Below are 26,318 nucleotides of genomic sequence, written 5' to 3'. Positions count from 1 at the left end.
TTTGTGCCTGTAGAAAAAGCACCTCGCAGCTAGGAAAGTTGATAATGGCTAGGTTGCTCAACTTGCCCTCAATCAAAATGGTGACTTCAGTTGCTTCACCGACTGGGAATCGACGCAGGCTTCCTACGTTGGTCCGCAGAGGGAGTCGGGAAATAATTTTAAACTGAGGAGGCCGTTATGGGTTGTTTCCGGTTATCAACGGCTGGGCTCCCGAGGTGGACCTGGCCGCTGAAGGGCTCGAATGGAGAAGGGTGAGTCAGAACACGTTATCCTTTGCCCTTCCCCTCCGCGGGTAGAAGCCGTCTCCGCAGGAGCGAGCGTCGCGGGGCCGTGTCGCTGGGTCAGTGGACTGTCCCATCCGGGATGAGGTCTCAAGGCTCGCCTGGCGTCTGAGGGAGCGGAGTCTCTTTACGGGCATGTTCGTTGTCGCCGGAGAACCCACTTGCTGTGGAGCGAGATGGGGCTTGGCAGGGCAGGGGTCCGCCCGACTCTCTTAGCCGTCGTTTTGGCGTTTTTTTTTTTTTAAACTTCAGGGGATATCTGTCTCGACGTAGTTTGGGATTCAGACTTGAAGAATGATTGGTGCTGCGGGAATGGGTGACAGCGTCATCACGGCATTTTATTGGTAAGACGCTTCGTAGTGGGCCAGGACTGGCAGTAAACAATCTGTTCCGCTCTATTGTGGGGTCCTTGTCCTTAACAGTACTTGCGTGTTCAGATGTCTTTCACTCAGTGTTTGGGACTTGGCGTTGGGTCGGTTCAATTTAGGTATTGGTGACACGGTTGAATTTAACTGTTGGTGGCGATGTAGAAAAGTGATTTAAGCCAGAGTCCCTTGCTTCACGGACTTAAAGAAACAACTACAAGATCAAGAGCAAGCAGGACAGTCTGCTCTGGATGCCGGCAGGCTTCCGAGGAGATGACAGCTGCAGGATGGATTGGATTTTGTCAGACAAAAAAGTATTTTTAATTGAAAATAGGTTGAATACAAAAGTCAGGGAGCAGGGGCAAACATGACAGACATGAAGAGCAGTAGGGTGATGCTCAGTCTAGGGTAGGGGACGCGTATTGGGTGTAGCAGTGGTTCTTAACCTTTTAAAGAATTGCCTACTGGACCTTTCTTTACCCCCTCGCCCACCAAGTACATATGCATACAACATTTTGCATACAACCTTAGAGGGTTGTTGGGTTTTGGAAAGGCTGTTTATCCATGAACCTAAGGACAAGAACTCCAGAAGTGTAACATAAACCTGGATAGGATGTCAGATAATGTAGTTCCTTGAAACCAAGGCAGAGAAGTTCTGACTTCATTTAGAAGATGATAGGAAATTGTTACGGGATCTCAAGGAGGCTAATGACAGGATAAAAGTGGTGTCTATGGACAGACTAGCCATGGATTGGGGAATGGGGTTAAGCTTGGGAACAAGATAAGTGATTGTAATTAAGAATGGAAGTGAGGGCCAATCTGAGAGGGCTACTGTATATTCTCTTAAGAAATATGTCGGAATTTGATCATAAATTGGATGTAAGAGTAAAAGATGACTAATATGTATGTTAAGGGTCAGGGAAGAAAATTGGAAAGAAGAATGGAATTACTGAGAAGAAGAGAGTAGTTGGGAAGGAAAAATTGGTTGTGAGATAATGTTTAGCCTTGAACTTGATGAGGTTAAAGACCCTGAAGTTTAATGTCTTATGGGAAATTGGAAGTGCTGGGGCAAAGGTCTGAAGATACTTAGGAGTCATATGTAAAAAGTGATTTCAGAGTTTGCGGGGACATCCACTGTTGGGGCAGGAGGAAGAACAGGAATCAGCAAATGAATCAGAAGAACTATAAGAAATGAGGAGAGAAAATTGAGTGTCTGAAAAAACAAGGTGATAGAAAGTTTAGAAGAGTAAAGATGAACAAACTTGATGAACCAGGTCTTTGGCCCTAGTTTTGGCAAAAAGCATTATTGGCAGTCATTAAAAGTGCAGTTTCTTCATAGTGATAGATATAGAAGACAGAGTCTGAGATTTCCAATAGTATATTTATTAGTAAGTGAAGACAGTAGTTGTATACCACCTTTCCAGGAGGTTGATCTCAAAAAGAATGAGATGAATTGGATCTAAACAAATTTTTTTTGTGTTAGGAATATGCTTGGCAATGGAAGAAAAGTATCCCATGGAGCAGACATTAGAAATGATAGTCGTTTGACGTAAACTTGGGGGTGGTGTCCAAGGGAGATGTGAAAGGATATGGAAATCGAGGCCATTGGTTGACGGATTAGCTTTAGAAAGCAAATAAGGGGGGTATTTGTTTCCTTACAATTGGAAGAGTAAAATATTAAAGTATTGAGTCAAGGTATATTTTTAGCCTCTTATTTATCGGGCAGGGCAAAATTACACGTTATTGAGTATGGAACAAGTAGATAAAACAGATATAAATAATGTTCTAATCTTTAATGCACGGATTTGGGCTGTTTCGTATTCCTGTAACATTAAATACTCAAGAGATGTTTTCTCAGAACCAGCCCTCTCAGTGCTAATAGTCTTTTTTCTCACCACAATAGACTTTAAAATTTTTTTTGGAATTCATAGGATTTCTCTTTTAAAGAGTCAAATTCAGTAGGGCTCAATTACCTTGAAATTGATCCCTTTTGAAAGGCAATGGGAAGGAAGGAGATAAGAACACCCACTCTGATGTTAGACTGTCTGGGTTCACTCTTTACACTTGCACTCTTTAACTGTATGACCTTGGCAAGTTATTTAACATCTCTTTCTCTCCTTTTGTCAATTCATGTGTTTGTTTGAGGATTAAATGAAACAGTATTTGATAAAGGTTTAGAAGAGTACCTGGGATGTGATTAATACTCGGTGAATGTTAGCAATTATTCCACATAACAAATTTAAAAGAAACATTCAGTGTAGCTGGGGCTGACTAAAATTCTCTTTTAAATAGATAAATCAGCATGCATTTAAAGGTTGACTGCTTTAGAGTAGCTACTATTTAAGTTGTATGGCATATGGTCTTGCTCTGGCTATTATCTGAGCTTTGAGAACTGTATGTTTAACTTAGAGAGTTTTGTGAAGATATAGAGGGTGTTTTACTTTGACATAATGAAATTTAAATATAGTTCTAAGTATAACTTCATTTGTGAAAAACGTTAAAAAGGATAGCTGTGCCCGTACTTGGGAGTAATTGTTGTAACTTAAATCATAATTCCTTTCAATAAAAGTTATAATTTTGGAATTCTATGAAATACTTCAGTTAAACCAATACTTGTTTAACAAGAAAAAGCACTCAGCATTATAATAGGATAATTATACAAGAAAAATAAAAAATACGGTTTCAAAGTAGTTCACTATTACTGGGGAGAGAAGAAATGCACACCAGAAAAAAAAAAAAAAAGAACAATACAGGAAGTATATGAATATGGGCCAGAATGATACACAGTCTGTACAGACTAGGAGATCAAGGAGAGCTGTGTGGGCTGGTATATCATTAATATCCAAAGATTTTATAGAACATTCTTGAGGGATTTTGTTAGACTCATCTGGAGGGCTTTTGGGCATTTTAGAAATATGTTATCCCTGAGAACTCATTCTATACACTACATATTCTGCTTCCAGGGAAGAGTGAGCCACTGATACGTAAGAGTATATATAATACAGGTATTCTGGGGGAAAGAAGGCTTAACAAAACCCTACTACTTGAAAGGGGATCAAGCTCAAGCATGAAAGGAGGTAGAGTGGAAAAAGGACACTTCAGATAGGGAATATAGTTGATAGGCAAAAGCGTGAAGATACGAACGCTTATGTCGAGGAAAAGCAGTAGAAGTTATCACTGTAAAGTTTTTTTGCACAGGTGACTAATAATACAGTGTCATTTCTGAAGAATGGATTACCCTTAAGTGGAAAACATTTAATTGTAGTACTGTCTAAAGAAGTAGCTTTCAGAATGAATGACAGAGACTGTTGAAGGAAAAACTCAAGAGAATGTGCTTAATGACTCCATGTTAAAGAATGTAAGTGGGAGACTACTTAAATGAATTTAAATTAGCAGAGAAAACTGACAGGAGTTTAAAAATAGACCTGCTGGCTAGGAGGTGGATGAGGAGTAGTTGAATTTAATTTTGAATGTACTGTGTTGAGGTATCTGTAAAATATTCATAAAAATGATCTTTGGCCATTGAGAAATAGAGGACTTGGTTAAAAAGTCAAAACTGGAGGTGGAAAGAATTCCTTTATAGTGAAGAGAGAATCAGTGAAACAGCATGAATTAATGTTTTAGTGTTTAGAATTCTGGTTTTATTTGTGTTTGTGTAGGCAATGGATTCTTACAATGCACCAGAATCGACTCCTAGTCAAACTGCGACCTCGAGACTTAAAGATTACTTTATAGGTGCCACCCCTCTGCAGAAACGATTAGAATCAGTCAGGAAGCGGACCTCGTGTGTCCCGACTCCGCCTCGAAGGAAAATCCCCCAGTGTTCACAACTGCAGGTATGCCTTCTGTAGATGCATATTACTCGATAAATGAAAATATCTGTGAACAAAACATTTCAATTTTTGTTACTATTTGTAGTCTTTTTAGAAACTTCTTAATCCCTTAGGTAATAATTATTCGCCCTATCAGTACCACTTTTGTTATGTCTTTTAACCTCCTTTAATCTGGAACATACTTAGAATATTTTTTTGTCTTTTATGACACTGACGTTTTAGAAGAATATAGTTTCTTCCTCTCTCTTTAAGACACTAGTCCTCATTTTGTGTTTGTCTGATGTTTCATGATTAAACCGATGTTATATATTCTTGGCTGGAATGTTGTATAGGTGCTGTTGTGTCCTTCTTGCAGAGTAGCATCTGGTAGCACAGGTGATGTTAATTTTGATCATTCTGTGAAGGTGTTGCTCAGTAATTACCGGGGTGCTTTTTAGCCTCAGCTCTTTTTTTGTTTGTTTATGTCATTATGATTTTTTAATTTTTATATGTTTTTATTAAGGTATCATTGATGTACAATCTTACGAAGTTTTCACATGAGCAACATTGTGGTTACAACTTTCACCCATATTATCAAGTTCCCCCACACACACCCCATTTCAGTCACTGTCCATCAGTGTAGTAAGATGCTATATAGAGTCACTACTTGTCTTCTCTGTGCTATACTGCCTTCCCTGTGACCCCTCTACATTATTTGTGCTCATCATAATGCCCCTTTATCCCCTTTTCCCACCCTCCCTAACCTCTCCCCTTTGATAACAGCTAGTCCCTTCTTGGAGTCTGTGGATCTACTACTGTTTTGTTCCTTCAGTTTTGCTTTGTTGTTATACTCCACAAATGAGTGAAATCATTTGGTACTTGTATTTCTCTGCCTAGCTTATTTCGCCCTCCAGCTCCATCCATGTTGTTGCAAATGGGAGGATTTTGTTTTCTTTTTATGGCTGAATAATATTCCATTGTGTATATGTACTGCCTCTTCTTTATCCATTCATCTACTGATGGACACCTAGGTTGCTTCCATATCTTGGCTATTGTAAATAGTGCTGTGATAAACATAGGTGTGCATATGTGTTTTTGAATCTGAGAACTTGTTTCCTTTGGGTAAATTCCTAGGAGTGGAAAATGACTAGGTTAAATGATATTTCTATTTTTAGTTTGTTTGAGGAACCTCCGTTTTGCTTTCCACAATGGTTGAACTAATTTACATTGCCACCAACAGTGTAGAAGGGTACCCCTTTCTCTGAATCCTTGCCAGCATTTGTTGTTGCTTGTCTTTTGGATGTTGGTCATCCTAACTGGTGTGAGGTGATATCTCATTGTGGTTTTAATTTGCATTTCCCTGATGATTAGTGATATGGAGCATCTTTTCATGTGCCTGTTGGCCATCTGAATTTCTTCTTTGGAGAAGTGTCTGTTCAGATCCACCGCCCATTTTTTAATCGGGTTATTGCTTTTTGGGTGTTGAGCTATGTGAGTTCTTTATATATTTTAGATGTTAGCTCCTTATTGGATATGTCGTTTACAAATATATTCTCTCATACTGTAGGGTGCCTTTTTGTTCTACTGATGGTGTCCTTTGCTGTATGAAAGCTTTTTAGTTTGATGTAGTTCTATTTGTTCATTTTTGCTTTTGTTTCCCTTGCTCAAGGAGATGTGTTCAGGAAAAAGTTGCTCATGTTTATGTTTGAGAGATTTTTACCTGTGTTTTCTTCTTAGAGTTTTATGGTTTCATGACTTACATACAGGTCTTTGATCCATTTGGAGTTTACTTTTGTGTATGGAGTTAGATAAAAATATAGTTTAATTCTCTTACATAATAATTACTGTTTTATTCCTCTCTGCAACTAATAAACAGTCTATGGGGAGACACTTTAAGATAATACAAATACCCTGTTTGTTGTCAAAATTTCCCCTTACACACATATCCATTGATCAATTTTACCTGATCCCATCTTTGTCTGATGGTTGCAAAACAATGATTTTCCAACTCCATTTGCTTTATATTTACCAACCGGCCTCTGGCATTGACCCTTCTTGTTTCTCCTCCATTTATTTATTTATTGGTATGGTCTCATGAATTCCTGTTTTTCAAATTTTTCTAATGTGTTACTAAATTATTTTGATGTTTAAATTGTTCCAGATTTGTCTCGTGGAAATATGCTGTATTTTGATTATTCATAAACAACATTGAATGCATATAACATTAATAACTTATAATTTTACTGACACATGAAGTAAAGCCCTAGTCAGTACAAAGTTGGTATGTGATTTTGAGTCACTTAGCAAGGAGCCTGGCTGATCAGTCACCCCACACCTTCCTTGTAAATGTGTTTTCTTGTCAATGTTGTATGCCTTGGATCTTTTGAGATTTGAGAAAATTTTTGCTTCTTGGTGAAAACTTTCTTAGAGAAGAATTACTAGTGCTAGTAATGAAAGTTGTTGGGTCTCAACCAGTAAACAGAAATTGTATATGAATTAAAGATTGGAATGTTCAATTCAGTGCTTCCTTATCTTTATGATACAAATAATTTTGCCATACCTGTTGATAGTAATAAGAAAAGTTTATAACTATTTCCATGAATATTCTAGTCAGAAAAAATGTTTTTGTCAAGTATGCAACTACAGAGTAAGTACCAAAAGATAGTTGGAACTGTGACTGTAAGTATGGATTCTGTAGAAAAATTCAGTTTGGGTAAAAGTAGGAGCCTATGCAGTGAAATAAGCCAGGTGGAGAAAGATAGGTACTGAATGATTTCATTGATCTGTGGAGTGTAACAACAAAGCAAAAATGGAAGGAACCAAGCAGCAGCAGACTCACAGAACCCAAGAATGGACTAGCGGTTACCAAAGGGAAAGGGGTTGGGGAGGGTGGGTGGGAAGGGAGGGAGAAGGGGATTTAGGGGTATTATGATGAGCACACATAACATAGTGGGACACGGGAAAGAAAGTATAGCACAGAGAAGACAAGTAGTGACTCTGTAGCATCTTACTATGCTGATGGACAGTGACTGTAATGGGGTATGTGGTGGGGACTTGATAATTGGGGGGGATGTAGTAATCACAATGTTGCTCACATGAAACCTTCATAAGTTTGTTTATCAATGATACCTTAAAAAAAAAAAAAAAAGAAAATAACCAACAGAAAAGGTAAAAAAAAACAAACTAAGAGCCTATGTGGGGGTATATGTGGAGACCCTCAGTAATGCCATAGGGCCAATGTAAATGACGTGGTTTTGTTTTTGATGGTACCCATGGCTCTACTAGAGCATGGTAAAAATACTTCCAGGTATCTTTTTATTTATCTACCGAATTAGGCATTGTCTTATAGGATGGATTCACTGCCAGACAATTTTAAAAATTACTTAATTAAAGCCAATCAAATTAGTTGCTCCAGTAATGAATAGTTAGCTATTTTCAAAATCTGTAATTTGAAGTTTCTAAAAGTGAACCATAGGAAGGGGGCGGAAGATGGCGGCGTGAGTAGAGCAGCGGAAATCTCCTCCCAAAACAACATATATCTATGAAAATATAACAAAGACAACCCTTCCTAGAATAAAGACCAGAGGACACAGGACAATATCCAGACCACATCTGCACCTGAGAGAACCCAGCGCCTCACGAAGGGGGTAAGATACAAGCCCCGGCCCCGCGGGAGCCGAGCGCCCCTCCCCCCAACTCCCGGCGGGAGAAGAATAGGCAGAGTGGTAGGGAGACGGAGCCCAGGACTGCCGAACACCCAGCCCCAGCCATCCGGGCCAGAGTGCAGGGCGCTCGATACTAGGAAAACAGGGCAGCAAGAACAGTGAGCAGGCACTGGAGGCTGGGCGACAGAGGACATAAGAAAAGCACGCGACCATTTTTTTTTTTTTTTTTCTTTTTTGCTGTTTTGCTGTTTTGTTTTGGCGAGCACTTTTTGGAAGTCTTAAAGGGATAGGGACCCCAATACTAGGGAAACAGGGCAGCAAGACCGGTGAGCAGAGGCCTGAGGCTGGCGCCGGAGAATAAAGAAAAACGAGCGGCCACTTTTTTTTTTTTTAATTTAAATTTTTAATTTTTTTTTTTTTTTTTTTTTGTGGTCGTTGTTTTGTTTTGGCGGGTGCTTTTTGGAAGTCTTAAAGGGGCAGGGCGGGACACTTTATCCAGAGGTAGGGAATCCGGGGATCTCTGGGCACCCTAACCCCTGGGCTGCAGGGAGCAGGGAGGCCCCTTACGGAGATAAATAGCCTCCCAGCTGCTCCTGATCCAACGCGACTCCACCACTTTGGAGTAGCTGCCCGAGCCAGGCCACGCCCACAGCAACAGCGGAGATTAACTCCATAGCAGCCGGGCAGGAAGCAGAAACCCTGCTGCGCACAGCTGCGCAGCACAAGCCACTAGAGGTCGCTATTCTCCCAGGAGAGGAGGGCCACAAACCAACAAGAAAGGAAGTCCTTCCAGCCATCACTCGTCCCAGCTCTGCAAACTATTCCTATCACCATGAAAAGGCAAAGCTACAGGCAGACAAAGATCACAGAGACAACACCAGAGAAGGAAACAGATCTAACCAGTCTTCCTGAAAAAGAATTCAAAATAAGAATCATAAACATGCTGACAGAGATGCAGAGAAATACGCAAGAGAAATGGGATGAAGTCCGGAGGGAGATCACAGATGCCAGAAAGGAGATCGCAGAAATGAAACAAACTCTGGAAGGGTTTATAAGCAGAATGGATAGGATGCAAGAGGCCATTGATGGAATTGCAACCAGAGAACAGGAACGCATAGAAGCTGACACAGAGAGAAACAAAAGGATCTCCAGGAATGAAACAATGTTAAGAGAACTGTGTGACCAATCTAAAAGGAACAATATCCGTACTATAGGGGTACCAGAAGAAGAAGAGAGAGGAAAAGGGATGGAAAGTATCTTAGAAGAAATAACTGCTGAAAACTTCCCCAAACTGGGGGAGGAAATAATCGAACAGACCACGGAAATACACACAACCCACAACAAAAAGGATCCAAGAAGGACAACACCAAGATACATAATAATTAAAAGGGCAAAGATCAAGGTCAAGGAAAGAGTTTTAAAGGCAGCTAGAGAGAAAAAGGTCACCTATAAAGGGAAACCCATCAGGCTAACATCAGATTTCTCAACAGAAACCCTACAGGCCAGAAGAGAATGGCATGATATATTTAATACAATGAAACAGAAGGGCCTTGAACCAAGGATACTGTATCCAGCACGACTATCATTCAAATATGACGGTGGGATTAAACAATTCCCAGACAAACAAAAGCTGAGGGAATTTGCTTCCCACAAACCACCTCTACAGTACATCTCACAGGGACTGCTCTAGATGGGAGCACTCCTAGAAAGAGCACAGCACAAAACACCCAACATATGAAGAATTGAGGAGGAGGAACAAGAAGGGAGAGAAGAAAAGAATCTCCAGACAGTGTATATAACAGCTCAATAAGTGAGCTAAGTTAGGCAGTAAGGTACTAAAGAGGCTAACCTTGAACCTTTGGTAACCACGAATTTAAAGCCTGCAATGGCAATAAGTACATATCTTTCAATAGTCACCCTAAATGTTAATGGGTTGAATGCACCAATCAAAAGACACAGAGTAACAGAATGGATAAAAAAGCAAGACCCATCTATATGCTGCTTACAAGAAACTCATCTCAAACCCAAAGACATGTACAGACTAAATGTCAAGGGATGGAAAAACATATTTCAAGCAAACAACAGCGAGAAGAAAGCAGGGGTTGCAGTACTAATATCAGACAAAATAGACTTCAAAACAAAGAAAGTAACAAGAGATAAAGAAGGACACTACATAATGATAAAGGGCTCAGTCAAACAAGAGGATATAACCATTCTAAATATATATGCACCCAACACAGGAGCACCAGCATATGTGAAACAAATACTAACAGAACTAAAGGGGGAAATAGACTGCAATGCATTCATTCTAGGAGACTTCAACACACCACTCATCCCAAAGGATAGATCCACTGGGCAGAAAATAAGTAAGGACACAGAAGCACTGAACAACACAGTAGAGCAGATGGACCTAATAGACATCTATAGAACTCTACATCCAAAAGCAACAGGATAAATATTCTTCTCAAGTGCACATGAAACATTCTCCAGAATAGACCACATACTAGGCCACAAAAAGAGCCTCAGAAAATTCCAAAAGATTGAAATCCTACCAACCAACTTTTCAGACGACAAAGGCATAAAACTAGAAATAAACTGTACAAAGAAAGAAAAGAGGCTCACAAACACATGGAGGCTTAACAACACGCTCCTAAATAATCAATGGATCAATGACCAAATCAAAATGGAGATCCAGCAATATATGGAAACAAATGACAACAACAACACTAAGCCCCAACTTCTGTGGGACACAGCAAAAGCAGTTTTAAGAGGAAAGTATATAGCAATCCAAGCATATTTAAAAAAGGAAGAGCAATCCCAAATGAATGGTCTAATGTCACAATTATCGAAATTGGAAAAAGAAGAACAGATGAGGCCTAAGGTCAGCAGAAGGAGGGACATAATAAAGATCAGAGAAGAAATAAATAAAATTGAGAAGAATAAAACAATAGCAAAAAATCAATGAAACCAAGAGCTGGTTCTTCAAGAAAATAAACAAAATAGATAAGCCTCCAGCCAGACTTATTAAGAAGAAAAGAGAGTCAACACAAATCAACAGTATCAGAAATGAGAAAGGAAAAATCACGACGGACCCCACAGAAATACAAAGAGTTATTAGAGAATACTATGAAAACCTATATGCTAAAAAGCTGGGAAACCTAGGAGAAATGGACAACTTCCTAGAAAAATACAACCTTCCAAGATTGACCCAGAAAGAAACAGAAAATCTAAACAGACCAATTACCAGCAATGAAATTGAAGCGGTAATCAAAAAACTACCAAAGAACAAAACCCCCGGGCCAGATGGATTTACCTCGGAATATTATCAGACATACAGGGAAGACATAATGCCCATTCTCCTTAGAGTTTTCCAAAAAATAGAGGAGGAGGGGATACTCCCAAACTCATTCTATGAAGCTAACATCACCCTAATACCAAAACCAGGCAAAGACCCCACCAAAAAAGAAAACTACAGACTAATATCCCTGATGAACGTAGATGCAAAAATACTCAACAAAATATTAGCAAACCGAATTCAAAAATACATCAAAAGGATCATACACCATGACCAAGTGGGATTCATCCCAGGGATGCAAGGATGGTACAGCATTCGAAAGTCCATCAACATCATCCACCACATCAACAAAAAGAAGGACAAAAACCACATGATCATCTCCATAGATGCTGAAAAAGCATTTGACAAAGTTCAACATCCATTCATGATAAAAACTCTCAGCAAAATGGGAATAGAGGGCAAGTACCTCAACATAATAAAGGCCATCTATGATAAACCCACAGCCAACATTATATTGAACAGCGAGAAGCTGAAAGCATTTCCTCTGAGATCGGGAACTAGACAGGGATGCCCACTCTCTCCACTGTTATTTAACATAGTACTGGAGGTCCTAGCCACGGCAATCAGACAAAACAAAGAAATACAAGGAATCCAGATTGGTAAAGAAGAAGTAAAACTGTCACTATTTGCAGATGACATGATACTGTACATAAAAAACCCTAAAGACTCCACCCCAAAACTACTAGAACTGATATCGGAATACAGCAAAGTTGCAGGATACAAAATCAACACACAGAAATCTGTGGCTTTCCTATATACTAAAAATGAACCAACAGAAAGAGAAATCAGGAAAACAACTCCATTCACAATTGCATCAAAAAAAATAAAATACCTAGGAATAAACCTAACCAAAGAAGTGAAAGACTTATACTCTGAAAACTACAAGTCACTCTTAAGAGAAATTAAAGGGGACACTAACAGATGGAAACTCATCCCGTGCTCATGGCTAGGAAGAATTAATATCGTCAAAATGGCCATCCTGCCCAAAGCAATATGCAGATTTGATGCAATCCCTATGAAACTACCAGCAACATTCTTCAATGAACTGGAACAAATAATTCAAAAATTCATATGGAAACACCAAAGACCCCGAATAGCCAAAGCAATCCTGAGAAAGAAAAATAAAGTAGGGGGGATCTCACTCCCCAACTTCAAGCTCTACTATAAAGCCATAGTAATCAAGACAATTTGGTACTGGCACAAGAGCAGAGCCACAGACCAATGGAACAGACTAGAGAATCCAGACATTAACCCAGACATATATGGTCAATTAATATTTGATAAAGGAGCCATGGACATACAATGGGGAAATGACAGTCTCTTCAGCAGGTGGTGCTGGCAAAACTGGACAGCTACATGTAGGAGAATGAAACTGGACCATTGTCTAACCCCATATACAAAAGTAAACTCCAAATGGATCAAAGACCTGAATGTAAATCATGAAACCATTAAACTCTTGGAAGAAAACATAGGCAAAAACCTCTTAGACATAAACATGAGTGACCTCTTCTTGAACATATCTCCCCGGGCAAGGAAAACAACAGCAAAAATGAGTAAGTGGGACTATATTAAGCTGAAAAGCTTCTGTACAGCAAAAGACACCATCAATAGAACAAAAAGGATCCCTACAGTATGGGAGAATATATTTGAAAATGACACATCTGATAAAGGTTTGACGTCCAAAATATATAAAGAGCTCACACGCCTCAACAAACAAAAAACAAATAACCCAATTAAAAAATGGGCAGAGGAACTGAACAGACAGTTCTCTAAAAAAGAAATACAGATGGCCAACAGACACATGAAAAGATGCTCCACATCGCTAATTATCAGAGAAGTGCAAATTAAAACTACAATGAGGCACCACCTCACACCAGTAAGGATGGCTGCCATCCAAAAGACAAACAACAACAAATGTTGGCGAGGCTGTGGAGAAAGGGGAACCCTCCTACACTGCTGGTGGGAATGTAAGTTAGTTCAACCATTGTGGAAAGCAGTATGGAGGTACATCAAAATGCTCAAAACAGACTTACCATTTGACCCAGGAATTGCACTCCTAGGAATTTACCCAAGAATGCAGCTATCAAGTATGAGAAAGATCAGTGCACCCCTATGTTTATCGCAGCACTATTTACAATAGCCAAGAAATGGAAGCAACCTAAATGTCCATCGATAGATGAATGGATAAAGAAGATGTGGTACATATACACAATGGAATACTACTCAGCCATAAGAAAAGGGCAAATCCAATCATTTGCAGCAACATGGATGGAGCTGGAGGGTATTATGCTCAGTGAAACAAGCCAAGCGGAGAAAGAGAAATACCAAATGATTTCACTTATCTGTGGAATATAAGAACAAAGGAAAAACTGAAGGAACAAAACAGCAGCAGAATCACAGAACTCAAGAATGGACTAACAGGTACCAAAGGGAAAGGGACTGGGGAGGATGGGTGGGTAGGGAGGGATAAGGGGGGGGAGAAGTAGGGGGGTATTAAGATTAACATACATGGGGGGGTAGGAGAAAAGGGAGGGCTGTACAACACAGAGAAGGCAAGTAGTGATTCTACAACATTTTGCTATGCTGATGGACAGTGACTGTAAAGGGGTTTATAGGGGAGACCTGGTATAGGGGAGAGCCTAGTAAACATAATATTCGTCATGTAAGTGTAGATTAGTGATACCAAAAACAAAACAAAACAAAACAAAAAAAGGGCAGTTCCTGTGTGGTAACCTCCAATGAGTTCTACACAAGAGTATAAAGGGCATATAAAAGTGTAGGCAAAGGGTCTGTTTGCATTTATACAGAAGATCAAAGCCTAATTGGGCTACCCCGAAAATGAACTAAGATACGATATGAAAGAGAACTTCCAACATCAGCACTCTCTGGAAGACTCATGCCAGAAGATGATCATCAAAAAACCCCAACACAGATCCGTGCACTGCTACAGCTGCAGATGCACTCATCCCACCAGCTCCTGGACTTGCCATGGGAATGAAGGAGATATCTAAGCTGGCCTGTGCATACAGTAAAACAACAAATTTGACTGGATCTATACTGTTGGAACTCAACCAAGAATTAGGAGAAGTGCAAATTGTAGCAATCCAAAATCTTACAACTACAGACTATTTACTGTTAAAAGAACATAAGGGATGTGAACATTCCCCAGGAATGGTTTGTTTTAATTTGTCTGATTTCTCTCAGACTGTTCAAGTTCAGTTGGACAATATCCACCATATCATAGATAAGTTTTCACAAATGCCTAAGGTGCCTAACTGGTTTTCTTGGTTTCACTGGAGATGGCTGGTAATTACAGATATGCTTTGGTTATGTAACTATGCTCCTATTATGTTAATGTGTGTGCGCAATTTAAGTAGTAGCTTAAAACCTATACATGCTGAAGTTACTCTACAAGAAGATATGTCAAAGAAATAATCAATCTTCCCAGGTTTTCTGCCGCCTGCTACTTCTATAGCTTTTCTTCTTCCTTCCTAATTACAACCCTTAAATAGAATTCATGCCTCATATCAAATTTACCGAGTATCATAATTCTTCCAAGTGGTAAAGATACCTCAAGACAAATGCTGGGCATAGAAGCTACAGGGCATAAATATGCAAAGAAATAAAAAGCTAACCATTTCAAACAATAAGGCTTCTCTCTCACTTACCAACTTTACATTTCCCTGTATGGCCCCGGAAGATGACTGGTTAGCCAGAGACGGGTAAGATTCCTCAAGGGAGGAACAACCTAAGACAGGCACAGTCGCAGGGGGGTCATCAGGTGAGAAATTGGGGATCAACAGAGGTGTGGCTTAGAACCTCACCCCCCCGTTCTGAGAGAAATCTTCTGCATACGTGGATGTTTTATTGCCCTTGTCTAGCTTGGATTAACACATAGTCTACAGGCACACACCTGATCATCTACGTTTGCTCTCTTACAACACTAAACTATGTTTTCTACCTTTATCTTGTATCTACCTACCACTTCAGCATTTTATTAAAAGTAATAATAATAAAGAGAGAAATGTGGTATCCACATATAAATCAAGTATAAAAACCAAATGAGTATTCATATTTGAACTGACTGTTTATAGGTCATAATGCATGAGCAAAACCGAAAGTTTCTGTGATGACTGCCCTTGTACTGTTCACTATGTAACTTATTCATTATGTAAGAATTTGTTCTCCATGTAGGAACTTGTTTGTTATGCCTCAGAAGATTGGAGACTGACGAAAATTAGGCTTGGGGTGCATTAATGATTGTGCATTGAGCATTGACTCCCCTATACAGAATTTTATTGTTGTTAACAACCATTTGATCAATAAATATGAGAGATGCCCTCACAAAAAAAAAAAAAAGGACAGACTTCCAATGGTAAAATAAATAAGTAACCGGGATATAATGTATAGCATAAGGAATATTGTCAAGTTATTATAACAGCTTGGTAGGGTGATAGCTGGAACCTAGAATTATGTATATAAATGTTTTATCACTGTGTTGTACCCTTGAAACTAATGTAATGTAATACTGTGCGTCAACTACCCTTCAATTAAAAAAAAAAAAAAAAGTGAAACATAAATGTTCATCCAATAAATATGGAACACCTATTCTAGATGGCATTATTCTAGTGCCAGAGAAGTAGTGAATAAAATAGATAAAATCCTTGTTTCCATCAAACTAATACTCTAGTAGCGAAGACAAGAGAGTAAAATCAGACAAATATGTAATGTCAGGTATTAATATATACTGTGAAAAGAATGATAAAGCATGTCAAGGAGATGGAGAGTAACAGTTGGAGTAGGCACAGGTGCTACTTAGATAAGGTGGTCTCCTGAGTGCCTTTTGGGCAGAGACTTGAATGAAGGATAGGAACATGCCTTGAGAACACCCATGGGGAGAGCAATCCAAAGGGAAGTACTCAAATGCAAAGACTTGTTCAAGGATCTTTAAAGAGTTCTGTAAATTCCTATTTGGCTGGTGTGCAAAGATCAGGTACTCAGTAACGGATTTGCATTAAATACTTAAATATGATGATTAAATTCTTATTTACTATTATTCCCTATTTCTTAAACTTCTTTTGTCTTCATTTTCTTTTCTAGGATGATGTTAATTCACAAAAGGTTGCATTCCTCCTGCATAAACAATGGACTTTATATAGTTTAACTCCCCTATATAAATTCTCCTATACCCATCTCAAAGAGTATTCTAGACTTCTGAGTGCATTTATTGCTGCTGAAAAGCAAAGAGGACTTGCTGTGGAAGTGGGAAATGATTTCAACATCAGAGTAGTTTTCTCTACTCTCCCAGAAATGAAAGGAACACAAAGAGACTCTGAAGCATTTCTTATCCAGGTATATTATATAAGCTATACTTGCTTCCTAGGGGATAAGAATCTGTGTTGTCTTAATTTGGAAGTTGTAATATTTTCTAACTTTTTAAAATTCTTAAGCTTGTGATTTATAACCTGTTGTATAACCTATTTGATGTCTTGTTTGAGCACCTTATAGTAGTTAAATAAGGCCAACTTAAAAAAAGTTTTTTCGTATTACACTATAATGATGTTTAGTTGAGAAAACTTACAAATACATTAAAGTACAAAGAAAATAAAAAACTACAATTTAACATTTTTATGCACTTCTGTTTGGCACTAGATGATATGAACAGGCCTCTATTAAAGAAAATAAATCAATAATTAATGACCTTCCAAAACAGTACCAGACCCAGATGTGGTGTCACTGGTGAATTTTACCAAACATTTAAGAAGTTGTTTTACCAGTTCCTTTTTGGAAGAGAAAAGCAGAGGGAATACTTCCTAATTCATTCGATGAATGCAACATTACCCTACTACCAAAGCCAGCAAGACATTTTAAGGAAACTACAGACCAGTATCTCTCATGAACATAGATATATCTATTCAGCTGTCTGTATCTATTAAAATTGGGATCATATTGCCCATTTTGCATTATAGCTTTTTACTAACAGTGTTGTAGATACTTATTCCTTAGAACTCTACATTTTTGTAAATATCTCTGTATAATTCTATGGTTTTTACTAGGATAAAATTCTTAGAAGTGGAATTTTAGCCAAAAAATATGAAATGTGTCATTACATATTGTGATATATCTTGCCAAGTTACTCTCAGAATAAAATTTTTTATATTCCTTCCTATGTTATGTATGACAGTAATATAACTATCTTTTGATTTATTAAGAGACATTTATTTTACTATTCAGGCCTGCTGCTTCTGTTTCTTCTGAGTTAACTCATCTTAGTCATTAATAAATTCTGACAGTTGAAAATGCCTAATTTTGTTTGTTTATTTGTATAGATCAGGGGTCAGCCTATGGCCTGCAGGCCAGATCTGACCTGCTGCTTGTTTCTGTAAATAAGGTTTATTTGTTTGCATATTGTCTATGGCTGCTTTTGTGCTACAAGCAACACAGTTGAGTAGTTGCTACAGAGACCAAATAGCTTGCAAAGCCTAAACTATTTGCTGTCTGGCGCTTTACAGAAAAAGTTGGCTGACTCCTGGTATAAATCATGGTATTGGCAAGGATCTCAAGATTCCTAGGATTAGGTTCAGTTGCATATAACAGAAAGCCTAAATAACAGTGAATTAAACAAGATAAGAGGTTTGCCTCACAAAAAAGGTGCCTGGAGGTAAGATGTTCAAGGCTGGCATATGCTTCATGAAATTATTAATAATCTAGCCTTCCTCTATCTTCTCTGTCATCTTTGGTGCATGGCTTCCATCCTTAAGGTCACATTATAGTCTAAGGTGGCTTCTGGATCTCTAAATATATGCATGTTCCAGGCAGAAAGCAGGTAGAAGATGGGAAGGGCAAACAGGATGCCTGCTGCTGAGTAATCCTTTAGTGAGACTTGCTGAGACCCAACAACTTCTCTTTACATCCCAGTTGAAAGGGAGACTAGAAAAATTTTCTTCTTTAGTGGGTACTTGGCCACACCAAGTAAAAGCATGGTTTTATTGTGGTAGGAAAGCTAGACATTGGGTAGACAGTTAGCAGTCTCTGTTAAGTTAAGCTGTTGATGCCCAGGGAAGTTAGGAGATTTGCATGCCATTGGGCAAGCGAACATTCTTGTAACAGAAATGATCTCTTTAATTCCTAGTAGTGCCCTAAGAGTTTTCAAATACAATCTCATTTCTTGCCAGGGTAACAGGACTCATAGGTTATGAAAATGTGATATGCATAATATATCTGGGGTTTAAGGTATTTGAGAGTCTTTTATAAGCTCTTGAACAAGAAAGGGAAAAACATACTAAAAGTAACTATTTCAATGATCTTCTCTTAAAAGATGTGATACCGGGCTGTGATCTTTACATTGTCCTGGTCAAACTTTAAAACTTCTGTGAATATCTAGAAGGTATGTTCATCGTGTAATTTACAAATTTAAAGTTTGAAAGGTTAATCTTCTGAAAATAAATCAAAATTCTAAAATATCTGAATGGATTAGCACAATGGGCCAAATTGAAAAAGATTAAAATTTTAATAGGGGTAAGTTTACTGCTTCAATATAGGTTGGAGGGGAAGTATTTACCTATTAACATCAAAAATAAATATGTAGGGCTAATTTATGTAAAGCTGTCTACTAAAAACCAGAAAACTACTGATCTAACATGACATTTTTAGTATAATCTAGATTAAAGATGGTGACACTCCTGTAATGATGTCCACTTATAAAGGACTCCCATGCAGAAGAATTTCAGAGAAAAGTGCCCAGGATAGTGTGATTGCTTGACTTGTATGTTATAGGACTGGTTGAAGAAATTGGAGATTTCATAGCCCAGTATTACATCTTTTTAGAGATGATCGTTTAAATAGTTACTTTTAGCTTATTTCCCTTTTTTGTTCAAGACCTTATAAAAGACTCTCAAATATCTTAAACCCCAGATACATTATGCATAACACACTTTAATAATCTAAGAGTCCTGTTACCCTGTTTTTAGCAGTCCATATGGTAAAGATCATCATATGTTTGAAGGGCTTTTCCTATAAAGAAAGATTGGATTGGATTTGTTCTACATGCACATAAAAATGAAAGCAGGACCAGTGAGTGGAAACGATAGGGCCTAACATACATAAAAAGACGTTTTAAATTGATAGAGCTGCCTTAGGAATATGAAGTCTTACTCAGTAGAGAAATTCAAGTTGGATTTGGGGACCTTTTATAGTCTGTTCTAAAGGTGAGATTTTGATTTTTTAAAAATATCTGGTTATATCATATTGGCACCCCTTATTTTGCATTTTGATTGCTCCAAGATCTTCCTTATACCATGTCCTAAATAGGAATATGAGGAGAAAGGTCAATTAATTTGATAAATTCTAACGATAGGGATACTATTTTCTTTGTGTTTTTTGGTAAGCAATGCAACATACCTTCATTTTTTAAATGTACTAATTAGTTTTGAGAAGGTGTAACAGGAGTAAATGCATTTCTGAACTTAATGAACCTGCTCTATTTTCCTTCTTTGTAGATTCTGTCAAAATCTCTATTGCCATCTGAGAACAGAGATGGTAAAGTGTTGTGGACTGGTTGGTTCTGCTGTATATTTGGAGATAGTCTTTTAGAGACCGTTTCAGAAGATTTCACCTGTCTACCCTTATTCCTTGCAAATGGAGCAGAGACTAATACAGCCATAATTGGAACCTGGTTTCAGAAAACTTTTGACTGTTATTTCAGTCCATTATCAATCAATGCATTTAATCTTTCCTGGATGGCTGCAATGTGGACTGCATGCAAAATGGACCGCTATATGGCTACTACGGAATTTCTTTGGTCTGTACCCTGTAGCCCTCAAAGTCTAGACATTTCTTATGCTATACATCCAGAGGATGCAAAAGCTTTATGGGACAGTGTCCACAAAACACCTGGGGAAGTTACCCAGGAGGAAGTTGACTTATTCATGGACTGCCTTTATTCACACTTCCACAGGCATTTCAAAATTCATTTATCAGCCACAAGATTGGTTCGTGTTTCAACAGCTGTAGCTTCAGCACATACAGATGGGAAAATAAAGGTCAGTTTGAACAAATCTAGTTAACTGATTTTTCCTTATTGTTGCATAGTTTTCAAAATGTATGGTGATTGTATTTGCCACATTGAAGAAACACAGATGAATATCTGCCATTTTCAAGACAGTAGAGAGATTTTAGTTTATTTTTTATAAATGACTTACTAAAAAATCTTTTAGCTTTCTAGATGAAGTTTTATAATGGAAGGATTCATATGCTGTGTGCTACAGACTTTGGTAATAGTATGAATTATTTTGTAGTATCTTTGAAGCTTTCAAAATTGTTTCTTGTCAAACACTGAAATAATTACCAGAATAACAGAGGATTTGTGGGTTAGATAAGAAAATTATAGCCAGAAACACAGAACTAAGAAATAATTTTTGTATTTTAGGCTTCTCTATCCCTATTGGGGAAAAAAAGTAATAAAAACATTGTTTTAATCTCCTTGAAGTCATTACTAGAGGAAATATCAGAAATAAAATGAGAGTAGACATCTAAATATATGAAAATATGTTAACATTTAAAATGATTTACAATACAGCCACAGTAAACACTCAGTGAATATTGGTCTTGTCACTGTGCTAGGAGTTTAATAAACATACCTTAACTCTCATCTTTGGAGCAAGTCTATAGTAAGGTGCTTTTATCCACATTTTATTTTTAAAAGAAGGGAATTGAGTCCAAGATAGGTTTAAGTGACACATGTAGGATAGCTTAGTAAAAGGAGTCAAGATTTGAACGCTTCTCTCTTAGGTTCCAAGAAATTTGTACTCTTGTTTGTAAGCATTCTATTAGTGTTTATCAAACTGGAGACCACAGTGCAACAGTAGGATGGAAAATAATTTTGCTGGGAAGAAACCAGTTTTAAAAAACAAAATAAAAAATTAGAATAAAAAAATAGGAAAATGAGAGTGTATCACATGTGATTAGGGTAGACATTTGCTTGTGCTGGGTCATTATGTTAAATTTATTTCTTATTATGGCTTACAGTAAAAAATTTGAGAGGTTATATATACCATGTTACTTGGAAATTATAAAGAAAAGATTACAGTTTAGTGCCTCAGAATTCAATATTCGTGAAGTCCTTAATATTTTTTGTTTCCATGTGCCCTCATTCTAAATGTAAATACACTTAAAAACTATTTTATGTGTTCTTACCCATCTGATTTAAGGATGGTCCTTAAACATAAGTATTTTATCTGGTCTAGTCTAAATCTAAATGCTTCTCTTACTGATGTAAGACAGTAACTGTGGCTCCTAGGTTCTAAGGCTGTGATGATAGCTGATGTTTTTTAAGCAGTATGCCCCACATTGTGAAGCATTTTATGTATGTTGTCTCATTAAGTTTTTGTAACACCCTATTTATGTAGGTTATAAAGAGGGAACTGTAGCAGAGAGGATAAATAAGATCCCTGCTAATAAGCGGAGTTGGAATATGAGTCCCGGCATCTGGCTCACAAGTTATGCTTTTCAATGCAACACTGTACTTCCTCAGTAGTTTGAAGATAATGTATTAACCAGATTTCTGCCATTTGCTTAGTTTCTACAAGATGCTTTTGGAATCATGTATCCCTTTGAGAAGAGGGAAGCTATTGAATCTCTTTTTAGAAAACATTACTCAATTTGCATATAAGCCCGTATGGTTCATAGAAATTTCTTCCTCCCCTCACTTCTGAGGTAGAGTCAGTCTGTACATGGAAGTCAGGATAAGTAAGAATATAGTGTAATTACTCAAAGAACTATTGACTGTGGTAAATTTGTAGGTAGTTTTTATGAAATAAAATCAATTTGATTTAGAACAGCAGTGGTTTGATTTCATATTCCATAACTGTGAAAGGACATTGACTGTGGTAAATTTATTAAAGTAGGTAGTTTTCATTAAATTAAATCAATTTGATTTAGAATAGCAGTGGTTTGGTTTCATATAACCTAGCTTGCAGATATGGAATTTAAAATTAACATGGAGTATTTATCATATATCAAAATGCATTATCATAATTAACCATATTTTAATTTTAAATGTCTTCTTTTTTTTCAGATCCTGTGTCATAAGTACCTTATTGGAGTGTTGGCGTATTTGACAGAACTGGCAATTTTTCAAATTGAATGAGGTCTTGTGGGGACTATAAGTTATGGATTATATACCTTTTTCTCACTGGCTGTTTGCCTAATTGCTATGCTGAGAGGGACTTCGGGACAAATGGGCATCTATCTGTCCATCTGTTTTCCTCACAGTGATTTTGGAATTGCCCAGATGAAAGCCAAGAAGGATATAGAAGAACAAAGAAAGTGGTAGTAGATGAACCACAGCTCAGTGCTCTGTAATAGTCATGATGATCTGGGATGCCAGTCTCTAGAAAATACTAAGTTGTTAATTTGTTGGCCATCTTTCTAAAAATATATATATAATGTTTATTATATCAAACTTATAGGATTCAAGTAGGATATCCCTAATATTGAGTATTTCTGATTTGGGTCTTAAATACCTTTCATTCCTTTTAAGCATTTTAGACTTGCATTCAGAGGGAATTTCTCTCTTCTAAAGACATTTTCCTAGCATCATTTCCCTGTAGAGAACTGGCAATCAGAATCCTCTCCAAAGGAAAGTAAAGATTAATATACATTTTTAAAGTCACTGATATGCTTCTGTTTTTAATGTAGTTCACTTATGGCATTGTTGAATTAACTATTCACTTTTAAAACAAAGCGGTGTGTTTTTATCAGTGTCTTGGTGACCTATCTTCAGTGTCTCAGGAATGGGAAGTCATAGGCCTGTTCTCTAGCACAAAGGCTACAAACCAACAGTTAAATAGGATCATACAAACTGTAGAGTTGAAAGGCACCTATGCCTCTTTTTGAGGGCAGAAATTGTCTTAACTTTCATGTCCCTAATTTTGCTTTAGCACAGTGCTTGGTAGATACCTATAGATTTAAGTGAATGAATTTTAACCAACTCTTTCATTTTACAGATGAGAACTATGAGATCAAGCGATTCAAGAAAGTTGCCCAAGATGTTATATCTAAATCTCTACTTACTGAGCATAGGAAGATTTTGTTTTACTTTAGAAACAATATTTTTCAAAACATTTTGCTTGAAAGAAAGTCACTTTAATAGGCTGTTCTTTAATCTCTCTTCTAAAAACAGAGTAACCTCTGGAGTGGGATATTATTTCACATACTAGAAACAGCAGAGATAGTGGGGAAAAAAGCATGGGCTTTTCTCAGACATTGATTCGTTCAAACAATGTTAAGCTCCTACCATGTACTTGGAATTGTATTGGGTGATAGGAATATAGCAGGGAAGACAAGATCCCTGTCCTGTAGAAATTATATTCTAATGGAGGAAGGCAAAAGATAAGTAATTTCAGATGGAGATAAGTGCTCTAAAGAAATAAGGCAGTACAATATGAAGGAGGGTGAATACTGAATGATGAGAGGGGACCAGCTCTGTGGAGATCTGAGGAAGGGTGTGGTAGGTAGGTCAAACTGCAAGAGCAAAGGCCTTGACAAAGGGAGCTTGGCTTATCTGAGGAATAAAGGAAGTCTGTGGCTTGAGCATAGCAAGTAAGGGGGGCATAGTAGGAGGTGAAACTGAAAAGATTGTGCAGCAGAGACGTCTTTGGTGGTGTTATGAACTTCATATTTTTGGCTGGACATGTGGCTGCCCAGAATAAAAATGACATTTTTCAGCCTGTTTCAGAGGAACAGATTAGGTTCTGACCCATGGCATGTAAATGGAAGTATGTAGAACTGCTAGGAACCTTCTTTCACAAAAGTGGGTGTGTTCCCCTTGCCCTTTTCTTATTCATCCAACTTTGATGCTAGGACTACATGTAATGACTAGTATTCCAGCTGCTCTTAGGTCATGGGGATGAGAGTCAGGCCCTAGGGATGGCAGATCATGGCCTGGAAGCTGTTTGTGCCCTGAGGACTTCTTGAAGCAGAACCCCAGTGCCAGCCTTGGGCAGTCTTCCTCCAGGCCTTCATGTCAGAGAAGTAAACTTCTCTATCTTGTTTAATCTATTGTTATTTTGGGTCTCTTGCTGGTAGCCACACCTTAATCCTAACTGATACCGAGAGGTAGGGTCTATGAAGAGATTGGTTTTTAATTCTAAATGTAATCAGAAGCTACTGAAGTTTTAAGCCGGAGAGCAATATGACCCAATTTGTGATTTTATAAACCATCAGAGGATGAGTAGTAGGTGGACAAGAGTGGAAGAGGGAAAACAGTTAAAAACGTTGTTAAAACTGTAACAACCTCTATGGGAAGTTAGCAGTATCTAACAAAAGTATGTGTGATTTACCCTTTGACCAGCAGTCCCAATTCCAGGATTCTATCTCCAAAATTCACTGGCAACGGTACAAAATGAAGCATATATAAGGCAATTTATTGCAACCTAGCATTTATAATAGCAAGATAAAAAACAACCCAAAAGCTCATCAGAGGGGGACTGGTTGAATAAATTTTCATATAGCTGCACAGTGAATTACTACTATATAACTATAAAGAGGTTTGAGGAAGATACCTAATGCTGCCATGGAGTGATCTCTAGGATATGTTATGTGAAAGATAAGGACAAAATAAGGACAGAGTGCTGTCTTTTGTGGAAGGAATGGGGAGAATAAAGGTGTATGTGTGTGTATTTTCTTATGTTATCAAAAACAATGGCAAGATAAAACTAACAAGTGTTTACTAATAATTCTAGGAAGGAACTGGGTAGAGGGGCAGGAAGGAAAGGTTAAGACATGTCTAAGTGTTCCTTGTTTGTAGTTTGGAACCATGTGTTTCATGTACTTATGAAACAAAATTAGATTTAAAAAAGTAGTCCTTAAAATTGAAAACAAGTGAACCTAACTATTATCTTCAGTGGGCTATATATTCTAGGAAAAGAACAGCAAGAAATCTTAAATTGCATTCGGTTATCTTGTTAATAATATTGGTATTGTTATTTTACCACGATTTATAAGGTAAAGCAAATGTAATTATAGTAATGTTAGGAACCATGATTTTCAGTGTAAGAGAAAAGATAGCAATTATAAAATCAAGTAATCTAAGTAGAAACTCTGTAATATTAAATTTGAATTGGAAATACCAGACTGAACTCATTTATTTTTGAAATGTAAAGAACTTTAATTCTGATGAAGTCCAATTTACTAAATTTTTTTCATTTATTTCTTTTGGTGTCGTGTCTAAGAAATCATTTTAACCTGAGATTTCAAAGATTTACTTCTATGTTTTCTTCTAAAGATTTTGTAGTTTTAGCTCTTAAATTTAAGTCTGTGATCCATTTTGAGGTTTTCTTGTTATGAGGTAAGCATCTAATTGATCATTTTACATATAGATATCGTTTGTAACCATTTACTGAGAAGACTTGTTTTTCCCATTGAATTGTCACTTTTCTTAGAAAGAAACTGACCATACAAGTTTGGGTTTACTTTTGGACTCTCAGTTGATCTATATGTCTGCCCTTTATGCCAGTAACACAATTCTGATTATTGTAGCTTTGTACTGTTTTGAAATGAGCAAGTGTGAGCTTGCCCACTTTGTCCTTTTTTCAAGATTATTTTGGCTATTCTGGTTCTTCGGTATTTCCATAAGGATTTTAGGATCAGCTTGGTCAATTTCTGTAAAACAGTTAGCTGGTGAATAAGTAGCTGGATTTTGAGTGATTACATTGAATCTGTAGATCAAATGTATTGGAATTATTATTTTAATCAAATTTATATATTATATCAATTAAAAATAAGAGAAATAAAGTTTTTATTTTACCCTCAGTTATTACCTTTTTTCCTACTGTTCTTTA

General features: G+C 37.5%; 1 protein-coding gene across 3 annotated transcripts; it reads left to right on the top strand.

Moving 5' to 3' along the window:
- The first annotated feature begins 5 nt into the window (after positions 1-5).
- On the top strand, positions 6-26,289 carry CENPL (centromere protein L). 3 transcript variants are annotated; one of them, XM_036918489.2, is made up of 6 exons: positions 6-251; positions 534-625; positions 4,306-4,482; positions 16,579-16,830; positions 19,977-20,519; positions 22,553-26,289. In XM_036918489.2, exons 3-6 carry the CDS (start codon positions 4,309-4,311, stop codon positions 22,622-22,624), a joined length of 1,041 nt encoding a protein of 346 aa, XP_036774384.1. In that variant the 5' UTR covers positions 6-251; positions 534-625; positions 4,306-4,308; the 3' UTR covers positions 22,625-26,289. The 3 variants fall into 3 exon arrangements, with proteins under 3 accessions (XP_036774384.1, XP_036774386.1, XP_036774383.2); XM_036918491.2 differs by lacking the exon at positions 534-625; XM_036918488.2 differs by lacking the exons at positions 6-251; positions 534-625 and adding an exon at positions 3,848-4,004.
- The last annotated feature ends 29 nt before the right edge of the window (positions 26,290-26,318 follow it).

This window comes from Manis pentadactyla, chromosome 9 (genome assembly GCF_030020395.1).
Source record: "Manis pentadactyla isolate mManPen7 chromosome 9, mManPen7.hap1, whole genome shotgun sequence".
Lineage (NCBI taxonomy): Eukaryota > Metazoa > Chordata > Mammalia > Pholidota > Manidae > Manis > Manis pentadactyla.
This window is presented reverse-complemented; position numbering and strand designations above follow the sequence as displayed.